Raw genomic sequence first — 18,849 nt, forward strand, 5'->3', positions numbered from 1 at the left:
AAATATAGTAATTAATGGTAAATTATTTATTAATATTTGTCAAGGTTAGTTTTAATTCTTCAGTTTCAGTGAATTATATTCATTTGCTACTTGGATATTGCTTAAAATAAATGCTAGTTTGGGTTGACCATATGATTTTCCAATTTATGTGTTTGGGATATTATATACTTCATTTATGATTTCTATTATTAATCATTATACTCATCGAGGAAACATGCGAAGGAAATACCATATATTTGGTTTGACATCACAGGCAACTCGTGAGCTAACGGGAGGATCAAATTTCTTAATACTACTACTAGCTCCGTTACCTAAATATTGTCACACTTTGACCCGACACGAGTTTTAAAAAATGTAATGGAAAATGAGTTGAAAAGTTGATGGGATAAGGGTTCTACTTTTAAAGTATTAGTTTTATAATAAAATGTGAGTAGTAATGAGTTAGTGAAATATGAGGTCTATTACCAAAAATGGTAAAAAATGAAGTGTGACAAACTTTCAGAGACGGTGGTAGTATTACTTAGTGGAGATGGTGTGATTTTGTTGTATCTAAGCTAAATTTGGTCGTGTTAGATTAAAATTAGGATAAATAATAAATTACTTATTGTGAATTATTACATGTTAATTAAAATTAAAACTACAATTCGGTTTCAGTTCGGAACCGAAATCGACCGGTTCTTACCCAGCCGGTTTCGAACCTGAATGGGTCCAAGATTCATGAAAATTAGCAACCGGGTATCCGGTCAACCTTACCGGGTAGAACCGGAGCCGGCCGAATAAACAGGCCTACGATCTCCTTCAATTTAGAAGGAGTATTAAATTATTAGAAAAACTCAAGTTAAAAATAAAAATTCAAATTTGACAAAAAACCATAAAGTATTAGTACAAAAGTTTGCATTGTGTATTTATCGACAATTAATATTTTTTTTCATTCACAATCAAGGTATTCCAATGTCTTCTGTTTCTTTTCCTCTCAAAAATCAATTTTATTTGCTGAATTAATCGCAATATTTGATTAGTTAAAAACGAATTTTCACGTTCCGAGTCGATTCTGGAATCAATTTTGTTTGACTAGAAGCTTGCCAAGTTAAATCGGAGGAAGTAGCAATCCACGATTTTCTGCCAACCCAATATCTTTCAGTAATTATGATTTATTTTATGAAATATTCCTTAGGTTAAATTTGTTTCCTTAAGACAATAATATATACCTAAATTATGATTTAGTTGCTTAATATATATTTTTCATTTAATGTGATCAGGATTAGGATTGGAATTCTTTATATAGTCTATACACAGAGTTGTTTTAACATTATACTCTGCATCCAAAAGTTATAATGTGTTGATTCAATTGCGTTGTGTTTGAAGTTAATATTTGTAAGTGAAAACATGCGCTAATTAAAATCTTAGTAACTGAGGATAAAAAAGTATCAATTCATGCAATGCATTGTTTTTTATCTTTGTTACATGCTTAACGCAATCATGTAAAAATATCTATATTGTCTATCAATTGAATTGAATAAGGGTTTGCATTAAATCATTATTTGACAATCCTTATTATATGCTTACTGTTTATGTTTTTGTTGATTTTGATTTTAAGTTTACATCTATACATTAGAAACCAGCTGAACAAAGAGATGGCGGATCAGGATACGACCCATTGTTATGGCCCGAACGCCTTTAAATTGCATAGGTTTGTTTGGCTGCAGTTTCGTAGCCAACTTGCTTGTTAAAATGCTGCATTCTAACTTGTTGAACCGTTTCACAGGTTGCCTGTGCCTAGACCTGGAAAAGTCCTTGGCCTTGTGGGGATTAATGGCATTGGAAAATCGACTGCGCTTAAGGTTTTGCCCGGGAAGTTGAAACCTAACTTGGGACGCTTTGATGTACGTACCAAATCAGCCACCCTCGGATTTGCAATTTGATTTCAAGATCAACATGTTGCTTGACATTTTGTCTTTATGATTCCTTGCAGAACCCTCCTGATTGGGACGAAATCTTGACTCATTTTAGAAGATCCGAGCTCCATAGTTACTTCACCCGTATTCGTGAAGATAATTTGAAGGTGTTAGCTCTGATAAAAAAAAAAAAATTGCTAGAATGCTTTGCTTCTTATTTCATATTCCATCTCCGTGTTGTTAAATCTCTTTTGTGATGCATTTATTCGCAGGCAGTCACCAAGCCCCAATACATTGATCACATCCCGAATGTTGTCCAAGGCAACGTTGGGCAATATCTTCCTGAGAGAGATACGAAACAAGAAATTGCAGCTGAGCTTGAGTTGATTCAAGTTATGGACCGTAATGTGGGAGATTTATCGGGTGGAGAGCTTCAGAGGTTTGCGATAGCTAATGTTGCTCTACTGAATGCAGACATCCATATGTTTGATGAGCCATCGAGTTATCTTGATGTTAAACAAAGACTCAAAGTTGCTCAAGTTGTGAGATCGTTGCTTCGACCTGATAGGTTGGCGACGTTCATCTTTTTGTTAACTTTCTAAATATCCATATTTACATGGTTATGAATGATTATCCTTTGTTTTCAGCAATGTGATTGTGGTGGAGCACGATCTTAGTTTGGTCGAGTATTTGTCGGACTTAATTTGCTGTGTTTACGGGAGACCTGGTGTATATGGAGTAGTTACTCTTCCGTTCTCGGTGAGGGATGGAATTAACGTTTTCCTGTCTGGATTTGATCGAAATGATAATCTTAGGTTCAGAGATGAAACTCTTACATTGAAGGTTAGTCCAATTCTATTACTCCTAATATGTAGTTTTTGGGCAACTGAGAAGCGTATTGCCTTAAAATGTACTTCTCGTTCGTCCTTCCAGATTGTCGAGACTCCACAAGAAAATGCTGAGGAAATTGAGATGCGTGCAAGATACAAGTAACCAACCATGACTAGGACTCAGGGCAATTTCAGGCTCAAGGTCTTGGAGGGTGAATTCACTGATTCGCAAATTATTGTGATGCTCGGTGAAAATGGGACGGGAAAAACGACCTTTATACGGATGCTGGTATGTTGTTACTCAACGTTAAAAAAACGTCTTAGTGTTGTTTTTGATATGCTGAAGCTGTTGTCCTTCCAAATTCTAGGCTGGTCTTTTGAATCCCGATTCAGTGGAAGGATCTGACGTGGAAATTCCCGAGTTCAACGTCTCGTACAAGCCACAGAGACTCAGTCCAAAAGTGAAGTGTAGCGCGGGAATGCTGTTGCGTTCAAAGATCCCTGGCGCATGTATGGATCCGCATTTTGTATCCGATGTGATGAAGCCTCTTTTGATTGAGCAATTGATGGATAAACAGATTGAGAATCTATCTGGTGGAGAATTACAAAGAGTTGCCATCACTCTTTCTCTTGGAAAGGTATGTTCCAATCCATATGATTGTTATATTTGGTGTTTTGTTTCTCATTTATAAGTCTTTTCTACTTGGTGTGGTTTGCAGCCAGCTGATGTGTATTTGCTAGATGAACCGAGTGCGTATCTAGACGCGGAGATGCGTATCGTTGCTTCAAAAGTCATCAAGCGATTTATACTCGACAGGAAGAAGACTGCATTTGTAGCCGAGCATGATTTCATCATGGCAACATACCTTGAAGACAGAGTGATTGTGTATGAGGGAAAGCCATCCATAGATTGTGTTGCTAATCCACCTCAATCGCTTATGACCGGAATGAACCTCTTCTTATCTGTAAGCTGCAGCATCAATTTTTTTCGATATATCTTCCATAAATGGCTGCCCGAATATTCATCCCTGACTAATCAATTTGTTGATATGCAGCACCTGGGTATCACCTTCAGAAGGGATCCCGCGAATTTCTGGCATAGAATCAACAAGCAGGAGTTGACTGAGGATCGGGAGCAATCTTACTATTATTTGGATGACTAACTTGCAGCAGACGTTTACGAATGAAACGCTGCTGCCCCTGCCACGGGTTGTGCTGCCATTTGGTAACGACGAGTTCTTATCGAACAAAGATGTTGGTTGGATCCCCAGCTAGGATTTTTTGTTCAAAAGTTTGAGATTATGAGTTGCAACTTAGGATTTGCTTTTGTATTGTTGATTATGAACTCACATTACAGTTATTTTTAACAGTTATAGTGCATTTTTCTCATTTTTTATTTTCTTAGGAGTATTTTTTTCTTATGATTTGAAATTATAAATTGTACTTAATTAAATTGGTATTAAAATAGGGAAACTGCAAACGCAGGCAGAAGAGCATATAATCTCACCTCAAACCAACATCAATAAAACTGAAAGCAGTTTGTTTCTTGAGCTGTTTATCATATATCAAACTCCTCAACTCAACAGCTTCCTCCCATTTCCCAGCAGCGATATACATATTACACAACGCTACGTAGTAACTCCCGTTCTCCGGCTCCATCAAGAAGAGGATTTCCGCGACATGTCTCCCCATCTCAACGTCTCCGTGATAGCTGCACGCACTCAGCAGGGCTCCCCACGCGCCCACAGCATCGCCTTTCCCAGGCAGATTCTCGATAAATTCACGAGCCTCACGGAGCCTCCCTGACCTCCCGAGCATATCCACCACGCACACATGGTGCTCGGCTGCTGGAGCCACTTTGAACCCGCTCATCATGCTCTCATAATAGGTGCGCCCTTCATCAACCAGCCCGGCATGGCTGCATGCTGAGAGGAGGCTCGTGAACGAGCCACTCGTTGGACGGCATCCTGACCTGATCATGTCGTTGAACGTGTCAATTGCCCTTGAGCCGAAGTTATGGAACCCGTAAGCAGATATGAGGGAGTTCCATGCAGCAACTGACTTCTCCGGAGAATGAAGAAAAACGCGTTCGGCCTTATCTAGCCTGCCCCCATTGCTGTACATGTCTGTCAGTGCAGCAGATATGAAAGGATTCTTGTAGAGATTCAACCTGAAAACGTGCCCGTGGATCTGTTTTCCGTAACTCATGGCTCCTAGCTGGGCACAAGCGGAGAGAACAGTCGAGATGGTGATCTCGTTAGGCTCGAATTCAAGAGAACGGAACAACTCCAGAGCTTTCTTGGCATCTTCATTTTGTGACATGGCAGATATCACACAATTCCATGAACACAGGTTGTGGTCATGACTAAGGTTGAATGCTAACGTAGCACTCTCCGAATCACCTAATCTCCCGTACATCGTCACCAGTGAGTTCTGCACCCGCATATCAGTACTCGCCCCCGTTTTAATTGCTAAACTGTGAACTACTTTCCCTTCAATCACTAACCCAAGATTCCCACAAGCGGATATGACACCTCCGAGTGTTATAGAACTACATTGAACCTGCGCTCGCCTCCTCATTAAGTCGAAATATTCCAAGGCTTCCCGGAAATGGCCCTTGTGACTGCAGCCAGCAATGACCGTGTTCCAACTAGTGGCGTCGAGCTTAACAGAGGTGCTTCCGAACAATGTAGAAACATCCGACAAGGCTCCACAAAGAATGTACATGTGCATGAGGGAATTCAAAGCAAAAGTTTGGTTTAATAACCCCAGCTTCATGCTCCAACCATGAACCGATCTTCCAAATTGAATCGAATCTGGACAATCACAGGATGGAAGCACTGCCAAAAGAGTTGGCAAGGTGAACGTAGAACAACAACCGAGCATTTTCTTGAATAGGGTCCGAGCTTCATGATATTGCCCGTTGTGGGCATATCCAAAGATCATAGTGTTCCACGCTACCAAGTCTTTTTTCGGCATAGTCAAGAATAAACACAGAGCTTCATTAAGTTTACCACACTTGGAATACATATTAATCAGACTGTTTATAACCGACGTTTCGGATGCCATCCCTCTCCTAACGATGAATCCATGAATAGCTTTTCCTTCATCAAGGAGCATAAGTTCAGCACAATAAGGAACCACAGTGACAACCGTAGCCATATCAGGTTGAATCGATGTTACAAGCTGCATATCACGAACAAGGTGAAACGCCCCCACAGCTTGCTCATTCAGAAAGAAACCTTTAATCAAGGCATTCCAAGACACCACATTCTTGATCACCATTTCTCCAAACACACATTCAGCAGCAGAGATATCTCGAAGCTGAGCATAGAACGAGATAAGAGAGTTAGCAACCGAGACATGGCTGCTCCCTGTGTATCCTAACTTGGTGGCCCAGCTGTGAACTTGCAGCCCGAAATCGAGCTCCTGCAGAATAGTACACGCCGCCAAGGCACAAGAGAAACTAATACTATCGGGATGATTTTCAAACGAAGCCATGTGTTTGACATACCACAACGACCTTTCAGGGTGACTATTGTAAAAACAGCCACTGATAATCGAATTCCACGTGACAAGATCCTTGAATTTCACCTCCCCAAACACACACTCCGACGAGCTCAAATCAGCACATTTCGCATACATATCAATCACAGCATTGCTCAACACGGTGCACGCAAGCATCCCCGCTTTGATGCTCAGTCCATGTGCAACCTGGCCTTCTTTCCCAACTGCTTTTAAACTCGAATACGCCGATACCAAAGCAACGAGACTAGTGGCGCCGAATTCGTTCCCCTCAACAACCATTTTCTTGAACAATCCCACTGCAGCTTCGGGGCAGTTGTTATCTATGCACGCCCTCATCATAGCGCTCCACAACACCATATCTCTTGCAACAGCTTCGCCAAACAAGGAATACGACGATGCCAACTCCTTACACCTAGAGTAAAGAGTAAGCAGAGAAGTAACGGTGGGGAGATGGGCAAGATCGCCTTTTTTCACGGCTAAGGCGTGCGCCATTGCGGCATTTGTAGCGCATGGTTGCTGCTCCAAGACGCATTGAATAATCTTGAATGCATCTGGCGATGAAAGGAAGCATTTTGGTTCTTGCGGGTCTCTGTGAGACATTTCGTCGAGCAGATGGGGCGCGGATGAAATAACATGGGATGCGGCATTGGAGCTGAATTCTTGGAGGTGGAAATGGCTAGTAAATCGGAAACGTAGATTTGGTCTGAATTTGACAAGTATGGATTGCTTGATTGCCAATTTCAAGCCGAGCATTACTTTCAAACAATATATGAAATGTAATTAACCTTCCACCTTATGAGTATTAGCACATTTAACATTATCTACGAATAAATTATAAGTACTGAAATATTTTCTCTGTCCAACAGAATAATCTACAGTTTTTTTTTAAACATCTAATAAATTTCTACACACTAATTTATTGGGGAGTGATCAATTGCTAACTCATAATTTAATTGCTAACTACAACTAATTTAAGGCTATAGGATTTTAGAAAACGTGTGGTCTACAATTTGCCACGTGTAATTTTCGTTTTTATTAATAAAATAAAAAAAGATAAAAAAAAAGTCAAATTAGGGTTTTAGATGAAAATGTCAATATAGTGTTTCGGAAATATCAACACAATACTTTGAGAATGTCAACACGATGCTTTAAGAATGTTAACTCATTGCTTATATTGACATTCTACATGTATTATATTGACATATTTTATATAGTATGTTGACATTTTTCTGCTTTACGAAAAAATTGAAAAATTTTCGAATTTTTTTTCAAATTTTGACGTCGGAACATATGCATATATGATATCGATGGAATCCTTATAAAATTATCTTTAATTTGATATATGTTATATGAATTTAAAGTTTTGGGATTTCTTTTAAAAGTTAGTTATAACTAAACATGTAGTTAATTGACATTAATACCCCTATTGATATTTTATGGAATTAATCCTATGACTTTATTGACGTTTTTTGTTGATCGTATTGATATTTCTTGGTTGATGATCTAGACCCTTAATTTGAATATCTAATGGCTATTATTTAGTTATAGTTAGCAATTAGGTATTGAGTTAACAATATAACACTCCCCCTAATTTATTTATCATTTGTCCACATAGTTTTCCAGAGCGGATCTCGTGCTCCACTTCTCATACTTCACTCATCATCCACCTCTCACAACCAAATAAAATAATTTTTCATCACTTATTAAAATTACACATAATTATAATATTATTTTATTTGATTGTGAGAGGTGGACGAGGGGTGGAGCATGAGAAGTGGAGCAGGAGATCTGCTCCGGTAATTTCCTTGTCTACTAAATTTTTTCTCCGTTTATTTACAGGTTCATTACATAATATCTTCACTCTAGGGGTGGGATTCGGTCGGTTCGATTCTAACCAAACCGATTAGTCAGTTAACCGATTCTCATTTTTTCCGAAATTCAAAACCGAAACCAAACCTCTTGTCGGTTCGGTTCCTCAAGGAACCGATTAGTTCGATCTTCGGTTCCACCGAAGGAACCGAACTCAAGTGTAATACATTCAATAAAAATAAAAAATTGCTATTGCTGGGATGTGATCATTATCTTAGGACTAGATGGGTCTATTACTTTTGAAATGAGGAGCACAAACTTTGGGACTATTCACGATCATTATCAATTTGGGAGTTTGCAATCACACACCAAAAATTAGTTTGCCGTCAAAATTAGTTTGCAATGAAGTTTGCAAGAATTAGTTTGTCGTCCAAATTAGTCTGCAAGAATTCATTTAGTTCAGCAGCGGCGGTTGAGCAGAGAGTAGCGGCAGTTCTTTTTTGGAGAGAGCAGAATCTTAGTAATTTAGGATTTTTACTGTTTTATATTCTACTTTTAAGTTTTTGATAAATGATAAATTAAAGTAAATATAGTGCAAATTAAAATTCAATTCACAAATTACGGTTCTTCGGTTCTAACCCTTCGGTTCTCGATTAGAACCGAGAACTGCCTAAATCCAAAATCTACTAACCGAAACCGAACCTTAACCTCATTTTTCGGTTCTCGGTTAACCGGGAATCAAAAAAATAAGGTTCGGTTCTTGGTTAATCGGTTAACCGAGAACTGTTTCCCCACCCCTACTCCACTTCAAACCCAATTTAATACTTCATATGTCCCATTAAATATGCAACGTTTGTTTTTGTGTACTTGTTTTGGAAAAATTATAATAAATAACTAAAGTGGTGAAAAAATAAAGTAAGAGAGAAAATAATGTAGAAGAGACTCCTTTATATTATTCTTTTCTTTACGTTATTTTTTTATCCATTTTAACTATTTATTATTATTTTTTCAAAACACATGTGAAAAAGTAAACGTTTCATATTTAATGGGACAGAGAGAATACTTTAACAAAGTGGGACATTTTCTTCTTTAACTATTTAACATAAATCCCGGAATTTGAACCCCCCATTTAACTATGGAAATTTTTTTCTAAAAATGGCAAATTTTTAAAAAATGAGTACTTCCCTCCGTCCACAAAAAATAGGCACATTTACTATTTTTGGCCGTCCACAGAAAATAGAGCACATTCATTTATGGAAAGTTTTCAACAAATAATAACTCTGCACATTATTCCACTAACACTACTTTTCACTTGCTTTTTCTCCTTCTCTCTTACTTTTTTTTCTTCTCTCTTACTTTACCAATTCTACATTAAAACTCGTAACATACACCAATTGCTCTATTTTTTGTGGACGAAAGAAATATAAAAAGAAAGTGAGAAAAAATTAATAGAATATTAATCGCACTTATATACATATTATTTATAATAAAATGTAATAGAAATAGTTAATGAAACTTTAGACTTTTTTGTTATAGTGAAAGGACACTTCTATTGTACTCCCTTTATCCACGACTGTTTTTCTATTTTAGTCCGTCTGCAAATAAAAATCTCGATTCATTTATACTAGAAATGGTAATAAGTCTCACTTTCACTAACTTATTCTATTCACATTTCATTTAAAACTACATAACAGTGGGACATTATACTAGTAACTTTTATCCACTCACTATTCTTAATATTTCTTAAAATTTATCCCGGAGAGAAATAGGACTCCTATTCACGGACAAAGGAAGTAGAACAAAGAAAATGGCAAAAAGAAATTCTTATTATGGGATGAAAATAGTATGTACTCCTTAAATGCTTGTTTCTATTTATGATTTGTTTCAAAACTTATATACTACTCCCTTCGTACTACTTTAGGAGTCTCACTTGAGTTCGGTACAGGTTTTAAGAAATGTAAAGGAAAATTGGTGAAAAAAAGATAGTGGAATGTGGATCCACTTTTTTATATTAGTTTTATAGTAATAAAATGTGATTAGTGGAATGTGAAATCTAATACCATCTATTTATGAAATATTCCAACTGGAACTCCTAAAATGGGACATCCAAAAATGGTATACTGGAATTTTTAAAGTGGAACAGAGGAAGTAGCTTGGAGGAAGATCAACTACCACGACATTAAAGCTTGGAGAAAGATCAACTGCCACAACATTATTGCTTGGTGGTATTCCTCGCCTTTGTTATGTCAAGAGATCAAAGTAACGAACCTCAAATAAACCAAATCAAATTGAAAAAAAAAAAGAGAGAGAGATCAACGGTTGTGTTAAATATTTATAATTCGTTTCGGAATGATATACTACTCCACTAAGAACTCTTCTCATCAAAACTTACAACCGCTTGATCTCCAATTATTTGCAAAGCTACATTTGAGCCCAACATTTTTGTGATAAAATTATTATATATTTGTTCTAAGATACAGGTTACAGAAGAAGCTTTAACACTAGCCTAACCAAAGTAAAAAAAAAAAAAAAAGGAAAAGGCGCAAACAAGAAAAAGAAAGTCGTCTCCTGCCTATGTATAAATTTTGAGAGCTCAACTTGCATAGCCCATCAAACCAAGACGCTACCGCCCGGTTTAGGATTGCAACATTTCAGGGCTTTCTTCTTTCTCCTCCGATTTGTAATGCAAGCATAAGTGTACACTATGACATGCCTCAGAGTGGGGGATGATCCTCTTCTGGAGTCTGGGGAGGTTTTGGCTTCCAATCGGGCTTTTCATCCCAATACACGTCGTAGTATATGTGGCCCGGAGTGTGATCCTCCACACAACACCAAATGCCTGTATACCGCTTCACACGGTTCCTGAATTTTTCTTCCCTCTCCTGTTCGAGTAAAAAATTTGAGTTCCCATATCCATACAAGGATGATAAGTAATAGAAAGTTGGGGTAGCATGCCTTGTCACTGAATCCTAAGAAGGCTTCTTGCATCGATGAGAATTGAATCACTTTGACATCCTTCAATGGTGAGAATATGGCTTTGAACTGTAGGTAAGGGACAATGTAAAGTTTTAAACTTTGGTACAAGTAGCAAGATGAAGTTGTAATATAATGGCAGAATAAAGTTCAATATTAAATTGTAAATAATCTGAAAATTTTCAAGTAGGGTTCTAAAGCAATCTCAATGCTTCAAAGTATAGAAATGATGCGAAGCTGACGTTCCCATCACATCACCTGATGAGAATATGAAGGAAACAAAATCGAAACCACTGAGCCTAGTCAAAATCCGAATTACCGTTTCCTCTTTACTTCGCTTAGGGAACTTGAGAATACCAGCTGGATTTGTGCTGTTTGAATTTGTGCTGTTTGAAACTCCACAACCCGGTGTTCCTCCTTGACAGAGATGCACATCAAGCCATGAATCTTTCACCTGGAACAAAAGATGGGGATGTCACTCAACCACGTAGTGTGCATTACTTGTGTTCTATGTGAGAAGCACTAACCTGCTGCGGCATAGATGGATTTTCGAAGAAAGAATACTCTCTGATGTTAATCCCTGGTCCAAATTCCTCCACCGGGAGTTCTTTTAACATTATATTAACCTGCATTAAAAATTAAAGGAAACTGTTTCAGCAGACTGACAACAAAGCTTTTCCAACTTATTCTCTAAATCTACCTTCACATCAATAGACTCTGAAATGATTGTGTGCATAGGCAACATACAATGAAATAGTGTAACTTAGAACATAATATTCTGCTTATAAATAGAAATGATAACTCATATTCTTGGTGATGCAAAATAGGTTTTACACAGAGAGCAATACAACTAAGTTAGACTAGGAACTGAACCTTAATTAACATATATTGATCAGGAAGAGAGTAAAAGTAAAATATTTTCAAGCAATCTCCTACTCCCTCTGTCCCATAGTAGATGGCACACTTGGGAGATGGCACCGGATTTTAGGAGATGTTATTTTGTGTGTTAAGTGGTGAGAGAAAATATAATTTTATAATTGATGTGAGAAGGAACTTTTTCCCAAAGAGGAAATGTGACATCTTTTGTGGGACACACTAAAAATGAAAGTGTGACATCTACTATGGGACGGAGGGAGTATTAAAGTTTAAATATATTACTCCCTCCGTCCCATAAAAATATGGGCAATTGAAATGGCACGAGAATTAAGATAAAATTGGTAAAGTAAGAGATATGAGTAGAAGGGTAGTTAAAATAGTGTTAGTAGATAGTGGGACCCACATTATTAGTAGTGTTTAATGGTGGTATAAGTTGTAAATAAGTTGATGTATATGGATAATAAATTGTGATAACTTTCCAAAAATGGAATGCACATATTTTTGTGGGATGGACGAAAATGGAAAGTGCAAATATTTATGGGACGGAGGGAGTATAAAACAGATTAAAGTTCCACAATAATTCTTAGTATTGGGTGCGTGTGAGCGTTATGACTACTTTCAAACACATATCTAAGAAGAAGTTGCACCTACAAAGACATCACTTGTTTTATGGAAACATTTATTCTGATGATACTTCCCTATCAGCAATTAGTAGGCACATGATATATTTCATTAATAGTAAACTAAAAGCACCATGCTACATTGCATAAATAGATATTGGTTTTTCTAACAAACTATATCCTTGCTTCCTTAAAAGAAAAACAAGCACTACTTTAATAACATCTTGGTTGCATCTCAAGTGTAAAATTGGAGAGAGATGACCTCAAACACATGATCCAAAGGACAAATGAACGGTTGCCTTGTCAAGGTGCCAGGCAAAACCCCTGGATGTCCAAACCACAGCCTATCCAACCTGCACCATAGTGGAGGCATTACCTAAAATCAAAATAAGAACAAAGATCACAAGATGAACTCAGAAAATGTGAGAGTAAACTAGAGGTACATATGCTATCCAGATCTGCTCCTTCTAGAGGTCATTACTATTGCAGTCACAGTAAAAACGAGGAATCTATCCCATGTCATGCAGAAATGTGATCTTCCAGGACTGTAAATTTGAACTTACAGTAAAAGCTACAAACCAAAAGAAGTCTTTCTTTCTTATGTACATAATCCATCTTATATTCTCTCAAGAAGCTTAAGAATATGTAAACCAACCAACAACTGTTTTAGACAACAACCAGAAAGAAAGAGGAGACTTGGTCAATAAATTTAACTAACACAAGCAAGCAAAGAGGCCACTTCTTCAATATTTTGATATTCAATGAGGCAAGTTGTAATTTAACAGGCTAGAACTGAATACTCTCTAATATGGAAATCCAGATGTTTTGCATGACCAGTAAAAAAATAAATATGATATGATTGTTATATTAAGAAAATAAACAATCAAGAGTATTGAACCTCAACTCAATGTATGAATATCTATTCAGAAGTGTGAAAGAAAGAATAATGTTGAGCAATGGTTGGTAAAATCAATAGACTACAGAAGTTCATACCAATGTGCGACCCAACAATGAAGCAATGGCAAGAGCAGTTCGTATCTGCTTTATCTGAAAGTCAGGAGCAGTTTTAGTAACATAAAGGCACAAAATCCTACTATACTTGACATTTTGAAACTAAAAAATAATGAAATAAAAATTCTATGTGCACATACTTGGTAATTGACAAGAGCAAAGTGAGAGTCAAGGTTATGCTCTCCATCTAACATCAAATTCTTGGGGATATTAGGTTTAAATGTCAAAAATCCTCCTGCAATGATGTCCAAAGAATCAGAAATCGATTATGCTGGGCCAGCTAAAGCAGCTCAATGTTGGCAGTACTCATGCATCCTAATTTGTTTAATATTCCCCTTCCCTTATTCATCATTTACATTTTTAGGGCAGCCACAACTAATAACTTCGGCAAAACATAAATTTTTTTTAGAAAATAACTTACTCGGATATTATTTGATAACACTAATGGTTAAGTTATAGTAGTACTTTTTGGGGGCCGGAACAGGTAGGTCAAAATATAACGATGGAAATAATGGAATGAAAAGAATTCTAACCTGGGGCATCGTAATACTCCGGAGGATCATAGAAAACCTTAGCTTCACGTAATCGATGACGTTTTCCTTCAGTACCAGCAAACTGGAATGTGGTGTGCACAGCATACGGCTCCAGTCTTAGTTGTTCATATATGGCCTGCCAAGTAAATTAAAATTCGTTAGAATGGCATGCATGTTGCATGTTGGATTTTTACATTCAGGAGTCAGGACTTGCAAAATCATTTCTCTGCAAGACTTTTTTATCTCTGTTTTGGGAGGGGTGAAAGAGTTGGGGGGGGGGGGGAGGTATTGTACTATTAAGTCAGATTAATTAAAGTTTTAATTTGTAATCAAGGCCAAGCAAACAACTAAGCCACCTGGACGAAGTAAGTATGTCCACTACAAAATATACTTGCGGGGAGAAGGCCTAGCTTAAGCTCTCCATCATAAGCATATACAAGTCCACTTTCATCATCAACAGATGGACCCAGCTGCCTGCGGACAATCTCATTGAAACCATTTTGATCCCATATCTTATCATCTGCTAAAAGCATTTCCTTCCATTCTTTTGCTAATTTTTTTGAAGACGGAGTTGGTCTCCAGTGAAAGATTCCTATGTTGTAGGCCGCACCAGCTGTTCACGAGGAAAATTAAAAAAAATCATGTTTGGGTACAGAAGGAGTAGATATGAAATGTTTATAACATCTACAATGAAGAAAATATTGTACATTAAGCTAATTGACTGGCAAAGAATTCTCTCTGTTTTCAGAGATTATCTTAAGATTCTTGCAATGCTACTGTTTCCTCTGACAATTTTTTCTTGCATCCTAATTTGAAAAAAGTAATCCTCTGTTCTGTCAAGATCCTATTTTCTCCCAAGATGCCAATAAGGTTTTCGATGATTGTCAAAATATTCTTTATAAAATAGGGGGAACTTACTATGAAATAAATGAAGTAGGCGCAATATATTTTTCAAAAGACTAATAAAACTCTTCAATAGTTAAGAAATAAATTTTACATAGTTATATTAGCACAACAAGAGATGTTCTGATTGATGTCCAGCGAGAAGTTATATCCACTTTCAGAAAGAGAAAGCAGTAAGCGACACAATATTCAGACTTGGACGTGTTACCTAGTTTCCAGTCATCCAATCGGTCATCTACTACTGTTGGTGCAACTTGATCAGTAGAAGTCAGCACGTCTGCTTCAGGAAAACGTGCAAGATAAGGAAGGGGGTTCTGTTCAAAACAAGTTATTGTTGTTAAAATAACTCAAGACAAGAAACTTTATTCCTCTACATTTTCTGACTGAGTTGCATAGCTTGAAAAACAAGGGGGTCTCAGGATACTCAAGGGAAGATTAGAAGGAAAGAAATCAAGTAAGCTCCAAACTGAATGCTTTATTTATCTACAAAAATATATTTAACTTTGCAACGTGACTTATGTTAAGAGGACATATAATGAATTAGATTTGTCAAACATCAAATTTAGAAAGCACATATAAAACAAACTGCACGTAGCATACAAACATATAGTACATGACATAAGTAAGCACATAAACCCCGTGCCACTGCCCATTTGGATACAAAAAGAATGGCAGTTCTCTTCAGCACAAGAATTATCCACAGCAGAAGAATGTGCCAAAGAGGACTATAGCAACAAACAGAAAGACATTCGCTGATAACTGTTTAAGAATTACCTTTAACCAAACCATGTCAGTGTCGCACATCAGTAACTCAAAGCCGAAAGGTAAGAAAGAATCTATCAGAATAACCTTCTCTCTACCCATCTTATGAAATGTTGGAGAGCCCCATCCAACATCTAATGTGCTCATATGACTACCCATATCAAAAACTGGAACACCCTTCCAATAAAGAGCCTCCAACAATTTTATGTCCATTGCACCTGACAGAAAATTGTTGTTTGAATATTTAGTATATCAATTAAGTGGCACAAAGTAATGTTTCTCCATTCAGAGCATACGTACCAACGAGAAGGTTGTCAACACCCATATCTGACAAATGTTTAACCCAACCCAAGATGAAATCCATGAAGGCAAAATTTCCAAATGTCACAATTATAACATTATCTTTCACCCTTTTCCCAACCAGTTCCTTTGTCAATTTAAAAGTCTCCAAAGGTGGCATTTTGGTACCAGAAGGAGGAACCTTCCAAATAGGTTGCAGAGGTTCTTTTCTATGTTCAGATGTGTTATCAGGTGCCAGTGCCACACCAGCCACTGAGTAATTGGAAGAATCAGATGCAGAATCGAAGGATATTGAATGTGATTCTGCAAAATGCAGGGAGGCCAAATAAAAGAAGTAAATACACCAGTTATGTAAGGTACTGCCAAGACAAAATATTGAAGCTTCTTGTAAAATAATACTCCTAATTTGAAGGTTACTAATTACTTATTGTCCATAGCCTTGGAGAAGAAAAGGAACCAAACAAACATGAATAACATATATACGAGTGAAAAAGGTATGACTGAACGTAACCCACAAGCAGTACCATTTGAACTGCCAATTCCCATTTAGCTGGTAGAAAACTGGAGAGATCACAATTACACGCAATTGTAGCTATAGGAACCATTATAAAAGCAATTGAGAATGATAAATAATTCTATGTTTAGAACAGTGAACTCAGCAGTTGTTAACTTCAGTTAACATTTATCAAAGATAGAATAGTGGAGTAATAAACAGAAATTTCCTTCAAAACAGTTTACACCATGGAAATAATTCAGATGTATAACTGCCATACGGTAAGATACTAAGATAGCATGAAATAATGAGTGTCTATATGTCCTCGTTACTCTTGCTGCCGCTTAGAATTTTAGTTCACACTAAAATAATTTACAACAAGAAAGTTTCTCAGATTATAACTCGAAATGGAAGGAACACAGACTATAAGATCAAAAGATCTTAGCAGAGTTTAAAGAGTGCAATGGAAGGGGTGCTGATTTTAATATCAATCTTAAACACATTATCCAACTATACATTCAGCCATCAACTTAGGAAAGTGCTTTTACCTATCTTATATAGTCAACTGAATCGTTACCATCCCCAAAAAAAGTACTACTAGTTAAATAAATAAACAAACCATTTGTCATCCATCACAGCTAAAACCAAACCGTATGTGTTTCCCCAGGCAGCTGCAGCAATAGGTCAACGTTCATTTATCGAGCAACATACTAAACGTAAACACGAAGACTAATTAAATCAAAATCTCCAAAAATCAGCAACAATTAAGCTAAACTCCAACAAATCTAAAGCTACATTAAACTATAGAGAGAAACTACACAAGCAGCCGCCAGCTGAGCAAGGTAATCGCATTTAATTGCAAAACTACGCAGAAAATTATACGCATTTGAGAGAGAGAGAAAAGAAAAACACAAAGTCAAAACAAACTCGACTCACCATTGGCGCCGTCGCGGGACGCAACCCAGGAGGAGGAAAAGAGGGAGTTGGAGCCGGAGAAAACTGCGGAGAAGACATAAATTGAAGAAACTACGATTCCGATAACGACGGTGGCGTAGATCGTTAAGAACAATGGCCTGAAAGTGTAAGTCGCCACCTCCTTCAATGGAGCCATCAAATCCCTCAACTTCCTTCGTAAAATTACGAAGAAATTGCAGAAATTGGGAATCAGTGTGATCTCATTTCAAGTTACCTTCCATTTCGATCACGGTGGTGGTTGGTTTCAACTCAAACAAATAAGCTAAATCCAAATGTTAGTTGAAATTTCGACTTTCAGCCATGAGAGGGGTTTAGGCTTTTTATTATCTGTAATTGCATTATCATTTTTTTTTTAATTATTTGATACGATCATTTTTCGTTTATTTAGTTTAAATAGAATTGTATACAGCAATCCTTTTCCCATTTTAAAAAAAAAAAGTTGAACATTTTCTATATCTGCGCCTAATTATTGTAGAAGTAAAATTATTTTCTATGGGAAAATCAGATCCAAGTATGGTGGAAAATTATTTTGTTAGATAACGAGAGGTATTTTTTTTTCAATTTCACTGTAATAATGCAATAACTTAAATATTTAATTTTCGTAATAAAAATAATTTTACATTAGCTCAACATTATTCTTCCAATAAATCAACTTGTATTTTATTTATTCGTGTTTTGCTAGTAATCTCGAATTTGAGAAATTATCATAGACTTTACTCCTTATAAACTTTATAAACTTTCATCAAATTTAAACTAAGAGCATCCACAGCGGTGAGAAGGACGATGCTCGTCCGTCCACCACTGGAGCTCGTCCGTCCGTGTCAGCGGCACAGCGCTGCTCTTAGCTAAGAGTACGTCCGTGCCGCTGAGCAGTCCTACGTGGCACGCTCTGATTGGCCAACGGCATAGCCGTTGGCAAATTCGTTTTTTTATTTTTTTTAAAAAAAAAATCGAAATTTATTTTAAAAAATATTTTTCCACTTCCCAAAAAATTATATCCGTTTTCTTCTACCCACTTTTAATTTATTTTTTAATTTTTTTTCCCCAAAATTCACATTTTCATTTATAAATACCCCCACTTCAACACAAAAAAAATCAGATTCTCATCTATTCTATCATCATTCATCTACATTCTCTCATCTTTTTTCCTCATACTCTGTCATCTAAATTCCCACCACACTACACAATGTCCGGCTCCGGCGATCACCCCTCCGGCAATCGCGGTTGGAACCACGATTGGTTCGACTCCGAGGCCGGATATAGTCCGAAAATCCAATTTACGGCCCCTCCTCAAACCCAAGGTTCGCAAGCTCCGGGTGGCTACCGTCCTTACCCATTGCA

General features: G+C 37.0%; 4 protein-coding genes across 5 annotated transcripts; 2 read left to right on the top strand and 2 right to left on the bottom strand.

Annotated features, from left to right (window-relative positions):
• The first annotated feature begins 1,634 nt into the window (after positions 1–1,634).
• On the top strand, positions 1,635–2,888 carry LOC125210152 (ABC transporter E family member 2-like). The gene is made up of 6 exons (XM_089066650.1): positions 1,635–1,690; positions 1,766–1,883; positions 1,973–2,062; positions 2,168–2,463; positions 2,543–2,738; positions 2,829–2,888. The coding sequence occupies exons 1-6, from the start codon at positions 1,635–1,637 to the stop codon at positions 2,886–2,888; spliced, it is 816 nt and encodes a 271-aa protein (XP_088922776.1).
• Positions 2,829–4,023, top strand: LOC148930914 (ABC transporter E family member 2-like). Its single transcript, XM_089067088.1, has 4 exons — positions 2,829–3,014; positions 3,094–3,363; positions 3,445–3,690; positions 3,781–4,023. Exons 1-4 carry the CDS (start codon positions 2,895–2,897, stop codon positions 3,886–3,888), a joined length of 744 nt encoding a protein of 247 aa, XP_088923214.1. The 5' UTR covers positions 2,829–2,894; the 3' UTR covers positions 3,889–4,023.
• A 167-nt stretch (positions 4,024–4,190) lies between these two features.
• On the bottom strand, positions 4,191–7,102 carry LOC125212664 (Tetratricopeptide repeat (TPR)-like superfamily protein). Its single transcript, XM_048112893.2, has one exon. The coding sequence runs from the start codon at positions 7,004–7,006 to the stop codon at positions 4,229–4,231; it is 2,778 nt and encodes a 925-aa protein (XP_047968850.1). The 5' UTR covers positions 7,007–7,102; the 3' UTR covers positions 4,191–4,228.
• A 3,386-nt stretch (positions 7,103–10,488) lies between these two features.
• On the bottom strand, positions 10,489–17,833 carry LOC125216732 (arabinosyltransferase XEG113-like). Of its 2 annotated transcripts, none has more exons than XM_048118497.2 (13): positions 17,470–17,831; positions 16,041–16,343; positions 15,753–15,958; positions 15,187–15,292; positions 14,432–14,688; positions 14,076–14,211; positions 13,683–13,777; positions 13,525–13,578; positions 12,794–12,907; positions 11,563–11,661; positions 11,355–11,489; positions 11,018–11,104; positions 10,489–10,944 (listed from the first exon to the last, which is right to left on the bottom strand). In XM_048118497.2, the coding sequence occupies exons 1-13, from the start codon at positions 17,642–17,644 to the stop codon at positions 10,777–10,779; spliced, it is 1,935 nt and encodes a 644-aa protein (XP_047974454.1). In that variant the 5' UTR covers positions 17,645–17,831; the 3' UTR covers positions 10,489–10,776. The 2 variants fall into 2 exon arrangements, with proteins under 2 accessions (XP_047974454.1, XP_088925234.1); XM_089069108.1 differs by having other exon boundaries at positions 10,805–10,944; positions 11,393–11,489; positions 17,470–17,833.
• Positions 17,834–18,849: the final 1,016 nt, after the last annotated feature.

Source organism: Salvia hispanica, chromosome 3, assembly GCF_029641045.1.
Source record: "Salvia hispanica isolate PSC_SH4W2 chromosome 3, Shi_PSC_v1, whole genome shotgun sequence".
In the NCBI taxonomy this organism is placed as follows: domain Eukaryota; kingdom Viridiplantae; phylum Streptophyta; class Magnoliopsida; order Lamiales; family Lamiaceae; genus Salvia; species Salvia hispanica.

Coding starts and splice junctions, on each gene's coding strand:
- LOC125210152 (XM_089066650.1), top strand. CDS start 1,635: ATGGCGGATCAGGATACGACCCATTGTTATGGCCCGAACGCCTTTAAA. Junction 1,691..1,765: donor AACGCCTTTAAATTGCATAG/GTTTGTTTGGCT, acceptor ACCGTTTCACAG/GTTGCCTGTGCCTAGACCTG. Junction 1,884..1,972: donor CTAACTTGGGACGCTTTGAT/GTACGTACCAAA, acceptor GATTCCTTGCAG/AACCCTCCTGATTGGGACGA.
- LOC148930914 (XM_089067088.1), top strand. CDS start 2,895: ATGACTAGGACTCAGGGCAATTTCAGGCTCAAGGTCTTGGAGGGTGAA. Junction 3,015..3,093: donor CGACCTTTATACGGATGCTG/GTATGTTGTTAC, acceptor TCCAAATTCTAG/GCTGGTCTTTTGAATCCCGA. Junction 3,691..3,780: donor GAATGAACCTCTTCTTATCT/GTAAGCTGCAGC, acceptor GTTGATATGCAG/CACCTGGGTATCACCTTCAG.
- LOC125212664 (XM_048112893.2), bottom strand. CDS start 7,006: ATGCTCGGCTTGAAATTGGCAATCAAGCAATCCATACTTGTCAAATTC.
- LOC125216732 (XM_048118497.2), bottom strand. CDS start 17,644: ATGGCTCCATTGAAGGAGGTGGCGACTTACACTTTCAGGCCATTGTTC. Junction 15,959..16,040: donor TGTTGACAACCTTCTCGTTG/GTACGTATGCTC, acceptor ATTTTCTGTCAG/GTGCAATGGACATAAAATTG. Junction 11,662..12,793: donor CTTTGGATCATGTGTTTGAG/GTCATCTCTCTC, acceptor TTTTTAATGCAG/GTTAATATAATGTTAAAAGA.